Source organism: Acomys minous (genome assembly GCF_964271855.1).
Source record: "Acomys minous genome assembly, chromosome: 10".
NCBI lineage: Eukaryota > Metazoa > Chordata > Mammalia > Rodentia > Muridae > Acomys > Acomys minous.
In genome coordinates, this window is record NC_140491.1 from 57,885,160 (window position 1) to 57,898,220 (window position 13,061).

Sequence of the window (13,061 nt, forward strand, 5' to 3'; positions counted from 1 at the left end):
GATCTCTACTCTTGGAATCAAAGATAAATCCAAACACTGCATATCAAAAACAGCAGGCAAGTAGTTGTTTATCTTTAATTTGAAACACTTCATCAGTGATCCAGGAAGTATTAATCTGATAAATATGGAAATATTTCGGGACAAGAAAAAAAGTTTGGTAACTAAAATTAGAGACTTTATATTTACCCTTCAGGTTGAGAGTTTCAAACTGAAAAGTAGGTTTTGTTTTGTTGGGATTTTTTGGTTTTTGATTTTTGAGACCGGGTTTCTCTGTGTAGCCCTGGCTGTCCTGGACTCGTCACTTTGTAGACCAGGCTAGTGTCCAACTCACAGAAATCCACCAGCCTCTGCCTCCCCGAGTGCTGGGATTAAAGGGGTGCACCACCATAACTGGCTGAAAAGTAGTTATTATATTGGCAATTTAATAATTATTTTCTAATCGAGCCACTCTTTGTATTGGAGTGCAGTGTATTTAGTCTTTAAAGTCAGTCATGTCTCTGCTCTGTGCTCTGCACTAATCCTTTTGTTCTGAGTCACATTTGAAAGAAAAGGCTTAAAAGAAGATTTAGACTGTTCACTTACTACCACTAAGAAAAAATCCAAAGGGTTACTTTTTAAAGCAAGGAAAGCCTGTTTGTGGTGTGAAATTGGACCCTCTGACCAAGGAAAAGGGCTTATTAAATAGCATTTAAGTTCTGCTTTTAATTATGTGCATATTCTTTATATAATTTTAATATAACCAATGGATACCTTATAAAACACTAGTAATTGTGCAACATTGTCTGTTAATATTTATGGTCGTTTTGGAAAAGGATGCCTGTTTTAGTATTTCTAATTGGAAAAGGATGCCTGTTTTAGTATTTCTAATTAGTTAACATGAAGATGGCAGATTGAGTTGCCCTCTCTTTACCTGTGAATATGTTCGTTCTTACTGTGAAATCTTATCAAAATTGAATATGTGGAGAGTAGTACATTGGGCTCCTTTATATTACAACACATCAGGTTTAACAGTATTAACAGGATACGCTTTTCAGTCTTTTTGTAATGTTGAACATAGATCTATCCCGTTTTCTCTATTCTATTCTCCCTGTGGTAACCCTATATTGAAATTGTTGTGTATTCTGTATATATGCGTTTTATACCTTTCTTGTATATGTATGTATCCATAAATACTATGTAGTCTTTTGTGTATTTTTAAACTTTTACACTATTGATACTATACTTTTACATGTATTCTGAAATTTGCATTTTCGTACTTGAACTTTCAAGATTTATTCATGTTAATGTAGGTGGGTTTTTTTTAAATGCTGTATTATATCCTAATGTTTGATATACACTTGGATTATTTCGAGTGTGTGCACGCGTGCATGCGGGCATGTGTGCGCGCGGGCGTGCGTGTGTTGTAAGGTGTAATGTGTTATGTAAATAAAATCACTCTGACAGACTTTGGAAGAAAAAGAAATTATTTTAGGTCTGTATTTATAGCATCAAGTCTACCTTTCTTCAAGGTCTATGAGAATTTGGATGCTATAAGCACCTCACAGAAGAAATAAAATTACATCTTTTGTAAAGGTTATTAATAGTAAATTTTTTAATGTAAATTGTTTTGTTCATGCAGTACTTTCTTAGTTTTTCAGAGTATTTTAGTATTCAACTGGTAGCTTTTTTTTCTCTCTTGGACAATTTTTCTATGTGTTTATCTTTTGGTGAAGAATTCAATTAAAACATTTATTTTGAACAATTGAGTGTTTCTGTATCTTAGATATATTTAAGAATGTTTAAATTTGATTTCTAACTTAATAGGCAGACTCTGTTTGCATTGAATCTTATAAGATTTGGGAGGTTTCTGTTCATTTGCAGAGAAGTAATAATATTTTGTCATTTTTTTCTCCTACCTATATGAATATAAAATGATGGTAAAGACATTTGCTTCTGTGACTCCTAAGTAATGAACAATTCCCTATACATTTAGTTATAATAATTCATAACTTGTGTATGTGATCTTTTAGATGCTATTCCTATTGAAACTGTCATACTGTGCAGAGGTTTATGTGTAAAACAGTGCTTCAGCCCTTTAAAAATGTACAATGGTTCTTTACATACTTAAGAATTTTGAAGCATACTTTTATGTATAATGTTAACACTCCAAAAAACTAGTTCCAAGCCAGGTGGTAGTGGCACATGTCTTTATCCCAGGACTCAGGAGACAGAGGAGGGTGGATCTCTGCCTTCCAGGATAGCCAAAGCTACACAGAGAAATCCTGTCTCAAAAAAAAAAAAAAAAAAAAAAGCACACAAAAACAAAAAAGGAAGAAAACTAGTTCCAGACAAATGCGATTTTTTTTTCAAATACAGTAAGTATACAAAGCATTGGAAAAAATGTATTTAAATATTTATGACTTCTGAAATTGATTTCTGCAACCAGTCACATAAAGTTATAGTTCAGGACTGCCTATCTCTGTGTGAATGGAGTCACCTGTTTTATTTTCTTTAATTTTAATTGTGAGGACCTTTTTAGTGCCCTTTATAGTTATGTTAAATTTGGTTTCTTTGTAATATATACAATTTTTTCCCTATTTTAGCCAAAGTCTTACTCAGTTTGCACTTTTTACCAAGTTACACAAACTGGAATTCTTGAATACATCATTATTTTTATGTTTATTAGAATTATCACATTATCAACATTTGTCAACATTTGAGATTTTAAATCGATTATTCTAGAAAGTTATTTCCAAAATTAAAAGAAATTTATTATTACTAGATAGATTTTTCATTAAAAAATGTGAGTGAATGGCTTGTTTATAGAGTATTTGGCTATATTAAAATATGTTTAATACATTCAGGGATAACTAATATTCACAGTTAAATCCTAAAATGACCCAACTGCTAAATTAATTGTTTGCCCAGAATGTGTGGGTTTCTCTTTCCCAAAAGCAAACTATTAGATTAATAGGCTTGCTTAAAGTAGACTAGAATAAGTACAATTAAATGTCAGCTGAATTGCAGATGTTGTCAGTGACTCACAGTGCTTCCCCATCGTGTCTGGTACTGAAAGGGTGATGGGTGAGGAGATGTATTTTCTCAGTACAGTTAAGTGTGGAAGGAGAACATGAATACGCAGTGCAGCCTGAAGCAGAGTGTCCAAAGGTAACATGAAGCTATCTTGACTAAATCAGGAGTCAGGATTATAAGGCTATAACTTGGCATGTTTAGCATAGTTGTGTGTTCATGAGTTTGAAAGATAAGTTCTCACTACTCTGAAACAGTAGTAGAACGATAAGATAGCGAATGACAAATTTTCTGCCTAGATCTCACTGAAAATGCACGAAAGCATTTCCTGTGGAGTCGGCTGAGGCACAGAAAGGTTATGAGTGGGGATGCAATGCAGATATACTGCTACACAAAATACTATAAACAGAGAAGTCTTTCCACAGGTGTGGGCAGTAGAAAATTAGATACAGGAGAAAATATTAGAAGCTAGGATCGGTAAGAATTTCACTCTTGGTAGTGGTGGTGACTGCTGAAATAAGTAATACACCTGCTTGAATTGTAGAAAGTCTGTTTGCAGAAGTCACTTGGGAGTTTGGAATACCAGTACATTCTTATTGGAGACCTAAAATGATGGCAGTGGTGCTATATTTAAGGGAAGCACTGTGACAGTACCCTGAGAAGAGCAAGGTGGGACAGAGCAGCTTTGGGTGGGAACCCCTCCCCTCTTGTAATGGTTGTGGTGCAAGAAGTGAAAGTCTGGTCAGTAGACTTGAGGCAGCACTCTGCAGTGTTTTCAGGAAGCTGCTAGAGGAGATTGTGAATGACTAGCCATCAAAGAAGAACTCAAGCTGCTGTCCTAGTCATAATGTTGTAGTGGTGTTATTATTACGATTGCTGTTTAGTATTTTGGGTCAGGAAAGTTCTATCCAAAAAGGGAGTTGAGCAAGCAGGCTTACATTCTTCCTTTGGCTTGAGGCTTGGTATCAAAATAAAGCTTTTCTTTTTCTTTTTTTAATGTGCAGTGTGTTGGCATGGATAATTAAAAAACATTGAAGTTTCTCCTACTTCTAGTCCATGTGGTTTATATTGCAGTCACCTTTATTACTACTTTTTTTGTTATTTGTTAGTTGGTTGAGTTTTTTAAACAGGGCCTCACTAAGTAGCCTTGGCTCTCCTGGAACTCACTGTGTACCAAAATGGCCTCACACTCACAAAGATGGGCGGCCTCTGCCTCCCAAGTGCTGGGATTAAAAGTATGAGCCACCATGCCTATCCCATTCCCATTTCCTTACAGATGATCATCCTTTCAGTAATGCATACGTAAACAAGTGTATAGACGTACTCACTTTCATGAGCTCACAGGATAGCGTTCTATATGCTGTTCTAGGCCTTTTAAAAAAAACTTAGGCTTGAAGGTGAATGAAATAAATGAAGTCTTAATGTTAAGTATCTGGAGCTGGTGGTAGAGTTTGACTTAGCAGAGCAGATCCTCACTTAAACATAAAATGAACCCTTAGCTCCAGCAAGGACCACCCCCCTTAGACAGAAAATAAGAACAAAGCTTAAGACACATTTGTCGACACACTACTTAGTAGGGTGTTGGTTGTTTATGGGCTGGTCCTATTCTCTCTCTGTGTGTGTGTGAGAGAGAGAGAGACTTGTTTTGGATTCTGTAGTACAGGCCAAGGAGGAGGTAGGTCAAACCTAGGACCTTGTACATGCTAGGTAGCTCTGCCCCTGACCTACTTTCTATCCCAGGAAGAGTTTTTAAATTGCCTGGCGGGGGACACCATGGTCACAAATGTGGTTATCCCAGGATAAGGCTTATCCATTGCACTCCAGATGTGCTGACCCTGCAATTTCTCCAGCTGCGGTAGTGGTGGACTTTTTTTTAATGTATATGAGTGTTTTGCCTGCATGCATGTCTGGACACCATGTGTGTGCAGCACCCTCGAAGACCAGAAGAGAACGGCAGATCTCCTGGGACTGGATTTAAAGGTGGTTGTAAGCTGCCATCTAGGTGTTGGAAATTGAACCCTGGTCCTCTGGAAGAGCACCAATATAACATCTCTCTAACCCCTAAAGGGATTTTTTTTTAAACTCTTAAAGGTTTTTATTTTAGTGTACAAAGGCTAGCATGATCTCTTCTTCACTGTATAGATGGCCGTGAGTAATCCATTTAAAGAAGTCGATGTGCGACACAGAGAAGCTGCTCTAAGGACAAGCTATAGAAATGATGCCTGGAGGGATAGTTTTCGTGAGTGGGTTTTGAGGGTGGAGGTGACAGACTGTGCTGTTGAAGGGTTAGGGGAAAAAAGGCTACAGCAAGTTTTTCAGTGCTCAGGGATCAAGTCCAGGGTCTCATGCAGGCTAGGAAAGTGCTGTGCTGCCGAGTTGCTCCCTGAGCCCTGAATGTGTTGGATGTTTCATTATTTCTTTGAGGTGATTAGACCTAGGACCTCACACATGTGAGGCAAAAAGCTTTATCATTGAATGACATCTCAAGCCCACTTTTAGCTTTGGGACTGACTTGCTAAGTCGTCGAGACTGACCTTAAACTTGTTTGCAAAGCCCAAGCCGACCTTCAGTTTGCAGTCATCCTGTCTCAAACTTCTCAGTAACTGAGATTACGGGTATGTGACATCAGGCCCAGTTGTAATTGCCTTAGTTGAAATATAGTAGTTCAATAAAATTTAGAATGTTGGGTATTAGGCTTCAGAGGTAGATACTTGGGGAATAGAGTACAACTTTATTCCCAACTGTGAGAGGCAAAGGCAGGTTGAGGCCAGTCTGCTCTCCATACTGAGTTTCAGGCCATCTAGAGCCACACAAAATAAATAAAAGCATAAACAAAAACAAAGAAAAGGAAAAGGAGAGGCAGGGTGAAAGGGCACCCAGTTACTTGAAATCAGATTTTGTTGCTCTGCCTTCATGATTTTTTTTTTTTAGAAAGTCAGAGGCAAAATTATTTGGCCCTTAGATACCTGCATAAGCAATTTGGACTTCATTCTGCAGTTTCAGTGGTAATACAAAATGGAATATGTAGTATAAAGCACAAGGACTTTAAAGATTTATTTGCTTATTTTAGTGGGGGGCAGCGGGCAGAGGCATGTGCACATGAGTGATGGTGATCAGAGGTCACGGTATTGTATCCCTCTGGAGTTGGAGTTACAGGTGCTTGTGAGCTGCCCAACTTAAGGGCTGGGCACCAAGCTCAGGGCTGTGCTCTTAATCCCTGAGCCATCGCTTGCCCTACATGAGAATTTTAGAAGAAACCCGCCTATATATTGGTTTTTTCAAAAGACTAAAGGAGATCAAGTAGTGGGGTCCTAATATCTATGTGACATTCTAAGTGAACAGTAACATTTCTATGAAAAGTGTTTTGCTCACATTATCAGTTATTGTTGCCTAACCCAACAAAGTAGATCAAGTAAAACAGTTGAAAGAGTATAAATAAAAATGAAGAAGATAATGATCAAACTGACAGTTAGGCTATAGTAGACAAGACATTAAGACTCCATAAAATTTTTAGCCATTTAAAATATTTTAATTTTCTGCCACCATTTTCAGGTTTACTATGCTCTAAGTAGTTCTAAAAATGCTGATTATTAATACTAAATGAGTAACTATTTAAACATTAAATATTTTACTTATCTCATTTTTATATAATCCTTTTGTTTCTTGTATATTTGTGGTGTGTGTGTGTTTTGTTTTAAGTCATTGTTCTTTGGCGACACAGTCTCTCACTGTATAACCCTGCTTGGCCTAGATCTCATTGTATAGCCTAGGCTGTCCTCAAAGTCACAGAGATCTACCTGCCTCTGCCTGTCCAGTGCTGAGGTCAAAGATGGAGACGACTGTTCATGAAGCCATCTTCAAATGAGTTGTTAAGATGATTGAGAGGAAGATGGAAAACGGGTCAGACAGCAGCAGCTCTGCTTTGGTCTTTGGCACTTTTCTAGTCCGTCCCCCCAGGATAGATAGATGGGGGGAGGGAGAACACACATGGGTGCAGGTATTTCTGAAGATTGAAGAGAACATCAGATCCTTGTAGCTGGAGTTACAGGTACTCACGAGCCGCCCCAAATACAGGGGCTGGAACCCGAACTCTGGTCTTTAAAAGGGGCTTGAAAACACATCTGTAGATATTGTAAGCAACTGAAATACCTAATAAAATTTGAAAAAATAATTTTGGTAACAAATTTCCCTTTTAAGGTATATAATCTAGACGACGGTAGAGCAAAATTCCCAGGCGTTCTTAGCTGAATATACAGCAGAGAGGAAAGATTAAATTGAGGGGTTGGGGAAATGGGTCGACTGATGAAGTACAGCCGCACAAGCATGAGGACCCAAGTTTAATCGTCACAGCCCATGTAAAAAGTGAAACCTGGTGGTGCATGCCTGTAATCCCGGTGCTAGGAAGGCGGAGAAAGAAGGCTCCTTGGGGCTTGCTGGCCGGCCACTCTATCTACAGCAACGCGACATGCTTCTAGGACAAGGTGGAGAGCAATTGAGTGCTGAGAATCGAACTCAGGGCCTTACACTTGCTAACAAGTGTTCAACTACTGAATTTTATATTTCTTTTGTTTGTTTTTTGTTTTTCAAAACAGGGTTTCTCTGTTTAGCTGTAGCCGTCCTGGAATACACTCTGTAGGCCAGGCTGGCCTCAAACCCAGAGACCTGCCTCCTGAGGGCTGGGATTAAAGGTGTGTGCCACCCTTCTCAGAGGAGTTTTATATTTAATACCAAGTCACAATATTGTAAGGACTACTCAAATGAATGGTTAGTAAATATGCTTTGTTGGGGCTGGGGTTTAGTAGTTAAAAGCACTTTCCTGAGAACCTAGCACCCATGTGACAGCTCACAACTGTTTCTAAGTCTAGTCCCTGGGAATCTAATGCCTTCTTCTGGCTTCTGTGGTCACCAGGGACACTTTTGATGCACACACATGCATTTATTAATACCCATAATAAAAATACATCTTTAAAAATCATATGTATGCCATATTGTGGGTTGTGTTTTAATTTTTGGTTTGTTTGCTGTTGGGGGGGTACTTGTTTGTTTGGGTTTTTTGATATTAGGTAAACCTAGCTACCATCAAACTGCTGTGTAGCCAAGCATGGCCTATGACCTTGAATTCTTGATCCTCCTGCGTCCATGTCCCAAATGCTAGGACTGCAGGCACACCCAGCTTATGTGTATGCTACTTTTTGCCAACTCAACACAAACGAGAGTAACTGGAGAAGGAACCTTGATTGAAATTTTGATTCCATCGGTTAGCCAGTGGACCTGTTGATTATTGATTGATGGAAAGGGGCCCGGTGCGCTGTGGTCAGTGCCATCCCATGCACAGGGCCCTGAATTGTATAAGAAACTGAGCAAGCCATAAGCACTTCCTCCATTATCTCTGCTTCAGTTCCTACCTTCAGATTCCTTGCTATGCTTCCTTCAATGATGGAAATTAACGACAGTGGTTTTGGTCATGTAGTTTAGTTTCTCATACCAACAGGAGAATAACCAAGACAGTGTAGTACTGGGGGTTCCACCCAGGCCTTCATGCATGCTAGACACATTCTGCCAAGTGAGCTACGTTCCCAGCCCTAATTCTCAATTTTTAAATTTAATTAATTGACACAGCTTCTCACTGTGGAGACCAGGCTAGCCTTAAGTTCACAGAGAGCTGCTATCTCTGCTTCCCAAGTGCTGAGATCAAAGGCTTGTACTACCATGCTGGTTTCCCCTATATTTTTAAAATAAAATTTTACTTGGTATCCAAAACAACCCTGTTCATTTTGCTAGATTATTACATAGTGAGCTTATTGTTTGATCATGTATGTTGGATCTGAGGGACGTGCAGTTGAAGAGGAGAGAACCACCCCAGTCTAGGTATACAAAAAAGCAACTTTATTTACCTTGGAATGAGCTTCTAGCTGGCTAACTAGGACTACAGTCGGTCTTGGGAGCTGACTACAGTGTCAAGGGGAGAGAGGGAGGGAGTTTCATTTAAAGCAAAAAACCACAACCAGGTGTTCAGAGGAGGGTAATGTAAGCATTCAATCATTCTCGGAAGTGACAGGCCCTCTCCTGAGTAAAGAGCCTGTTTGGGAGATGATAGTGGAATACTTACACAGACTTAGGGCAGAGAGGCAGGGCTCTCTCCCTATAGCCTGCTGAAGATTGCTTGGTCTTTCCTGCAGTTAAAGGGACTTGGCAGTTGTCCCATTCCATGGAGCCACTCAAGCGGAAGCTGAGGGGAGAGCATGGGGGGCAGGGCGGGGGTACCCGTGCAGAAACATTGGGAAAGGAAAAAGGAAGGAAGTGAGAGCCACTGCAGGACTGCCTGCTAAGTCTTTTCTTTGTTTTTGGGGTGGCAAACATCTCTGCCAAGGTGACTGAGCCAAGCCCCCTTCATGTATATGTCTGTGTGTTAATTAAAGTCTAAACCTTAGTTTCTATTATAGAGTTTGACAACCTAACCTTTTAAAAGTAGGAACACACTTGATGATACTCTATGGTGAATAAATGTTAGGTTATTCTTTCTGCAAGCTGGTGATGAGCCACACTTCCTCATACAGCACCGGGACTCAAATGCCAGAGACTCTCAGGGACTTAGCACTACAATCCACTCCTCAGCATCCATAGTCTATTGGTTATACCATAATGCAAAGTGCATTTAGTCCAACTTAAAAGTTCCTAGTCTTTTACAATCTTAACACTGTTCAAAGTCTATTTTGAGATTCAGAGCAATCTCTTAATTGCAGCTCCCTGTAAAATCAAAAAGCAAATTACATATTTTCAACATAAAATGGCATAGAATATATAATGTCTTCCCAAAAGGGAGGAATGGAAGCATAGTGAAAAAATAGTGGACCAAAGCAAACCCAGCAAAGGCAAACTGCAGAATGCTGAGTGGCATGTCTGGTGTCAGAGGGCTCTCGTGGCTTCACCTCTACCGGTTTGCTCCCTGCTTCTCTCTTTGCCTGGCTCTCTGTAGCTTTTCTAGTTATACAGCTCATGTTTCTGGCAACTTCAGCATTTGCAGAGATCTCTATCACAACTCAGGCTTCGCTTCCGCAGCTTCATTTGGTGACCTCTCAGGGGTTTCATGCAGGAAGTCCCCTCCCACACACCAGCCATCGGTGGCTCTCTGGAACCACAGAAGATTCTATGGCTCCATTTACTCTTGAACCCTACATGACTCTAAAGCCAGCATCATGTACATGACACTGCTAAGTTCAACCATCAATTTGAAATGGACCTAGGCCTCCTAGGATCATTTGTGGAAGCTTTTGTTTGTAGTTTGTAGGACTTAAAAAAATAAAAAGATGGATAGGATCCTGAGGGCACCTGTAGTGGTTTGCATAAGAATAGCCCCCATGGATACATACACATACGCTTGAATATTTGGTTTCAAATGCCCTTCTAGTTTGCTTTCTTTCCGTAACAAGTTTATGGCTCAGGTACAAGCTTTCTTTCCGCCACTGATCCAGCACCATGCCTGCCTACCTGCTTCCATGCCCCCCTCTCCCCATGATGACCGTAAACTGTACTACTGTCCTCTGGAACCATGACCCCCCAAATAAATGCTTTCTTTTGTAAGTTGCCTTGGTTGTGATGTCTCCTCAGAACAGTAGAAAAGTAACGAAGGCAACAGCCTTCCCTTTTTTTCCAGTGCAGATCAGGTGTCTCTTTATTTCTTTTTGCGGAAGTCTTGGGTATAACATTAAGTTTCATAGTATTCTTTTTTCTTTTCAACTGCTATAGTCTATAATTCTTTTTACCCCACTTAGTCTTTTTTTATTGTGTTCCTGTATGAGAGAGAGCATTACCAATCTCCATGCCACAGCATCAGTGTTAGTGATAAGGCTTGAAATCTCATGAAAAAATAAAATAGTCTGTTACCTTTTATTTTAGCCTCGGGCATGCTCTCAGGACAAGGACAGAAACCAGATTTCTGTGATTTAAAAAAAAAAAAGTATAGAAATATCATTCCCAGAATGTTGTCCATCACAGTTACAGTGGAGAATCATGGCAGCAGGCAGGCCTGGGAAGAGGAACAGTTGAGAGCTCAGGGCTCACGTTTTGAACTGCAACAGGAAGCAGAGAGGAAGAAACTGGGAATGATGTAAGCGTTGGAACTCTTAAAGCCACCTTCAATACCAGGAAGGCCATACTTCCTAAGCCTTCCCAAAGACCACCAACTGGGCACCAAGTAGTCAAGCTTCAGAGGCTGTGGGGCACAGCTACCATTCAAAACACTTCACCTGGCAGCATTCACACACAAAATAAGAATAAGTAAATCTTTATGCACATGCCAAGATAAGAGTTAAACCTAAATTTGTGTGAAGTGATTGCATGCTTTTAATCGGTTGTCAGCTAGTTAAAACGAAAGGGTAGGCATGTAGGTTGGTGGATGGAGTGGCTAACATCGCAGGCAGCAGAGAATAGATGGTTGGAGTGTGCGCAGTCTTGCTCAAGAATGGTGAAGAGCTGTTACTAGAGCCTACTAACCTACTTTAGCTTATTTAGAAAATTGCTCATTGTCATCTTTAACACCAAAGCTTCTCTTCCAGTGAGAGTATATTAACGAAACTTTAAAGGCACAGCAGAATAATTCATAATATAAAGCAGAATACTTTATAGATGTGTGCTGTCAGTTGAATGTAGTTTAACTGCCAGTTCTCTTGACTTCTATTTATATTTTATAGGTATACCTTTTCTAGTGTGGTAATAAGAAATTTTCTTTTAACAGGATACATTGATTGTTTGGTCAGAAGCTGAAAATTATGATCTGGCTCTGAGTTTTCAAGAAAAAGCTGGCTGTGATGAGATTTGGGAAAAAATTTGTCAAGTAAGGTTTTTCTTATATATCTTCATAACTATGGTTGTGCACATTGCTTTTTTTTCCCCTTCACTTTATAAGTGTTTATTAAACTATGGGAAGTAATAGGGTAAGATTTTAATACTCTAACATGGATATCTATGTGTATGTCTGGTGCCGGGAATATGACCCAGGTCCTTCCTAATTCATAACTAAAGAAGTGCTGTATCCTCAGTCTTGGACTTTTTTATTTATTGCAACTTACTGTTTAACTAAAAATTAGGAGCAGCAACAACATTATAATTTTTAGATTTTTTTCAAATGTGAACAAGACATTGTAATTCATTGAATTGAACATAATTCAAATGGTAGGGTGCTTACCTAGCATACAGGAGGCCCTGGGTTCAGCTCCAGTACTGGGTAAGCCTATGGTGGCAAGCACCTCTAATCCCAACAATTCGCAGGTAAATGCAAGAGGATCGGAAGTCTAAGGTCATTCTCAGCTTCATGATAAGTTTGAGGTCAGCGTAAGCAATGAGACCCTGTCTCAAACGGGGAATGGGGCATGGAAAATGTGCTGAGTAGTATAGTGTTCCCTGTAACTCCCTCCCATATGGCTCCTGTACTCAGCAGTACATAATGCAGCAGGATTAGCACCTCACGTTAATATGGACATTAGTTGCACTTAATACTCTAATATTAAACATGACTATCAAGAACCCATGCTCAGTTTAGATCTGAGTTTTTCTATGGTACCTGTTTTCCTTTTTTTTTTTTTTTTTTTTTAAGATTTATTATGTAGACGGGGCCTGCATTACACCTACAGGCCAGAAGAGGGCATCAGATCACATTATAGATGGTTGTGAGCCACCATGTGGTTGCTGGGAATTGAACTCAGGACCTCTGGAAGAGCAGTCAGTGCTTTTAACCTCTGAGCCATCTCTCCAGCACAAGTTACGACCTTTTTTTAAGGGACAGGTCAGTTTCAATGATCACCTAATGTAGGTGATTACTTTTAGTGGGTTGGTTTTATTGTTGTTTGGCTACTATCCATCTTACTTGAGCTTTTCTCCATGGTTCTGTTTGTACCAGGTCTCGCTCCCCGGTCAGGCTAGCTTCAAACTCTGCGATCCTCATGCCTCAGCCTCCCAGGGGCTAGGATCATCACGGGGACCACCACACAGGTCCTTCTAGTGATTCTTAATTGAAGTGTTTTTGTTGATTTCATAGATCTGACCATAATCATCTT

At 39.7% G+C, this 13,061-nt stretch overlaps 1 protein-coding gene across 2 annotated transcripts in view; it reads left to right on the forward strand.

Moving 5' to 3' along the window:
* PPP4R3B (protein phosphatase 4 regulatory subunit 3B) overlaps positions 1 to 13,061 on the forward strand; it is a 55,904-nt gene that overhangs the window by 1,661 nt on the left and 41,182 nt on the right. For both annotated transcript variants that reach the window (XM_084798085.1, XM_084798086.1), the window contains exons 2-3: positions 1 to 56; positions 11,744 to 11,842. In XM_084798085.1, the coding sequence (XP_084654211.1) occupies positions 1 to 56; positions 11,744 to 11,842 (155 nt within the window). The remainder of the gene's footprint in view (positions 57 to 11,743; positions 11,843 to 13,061) is intronic.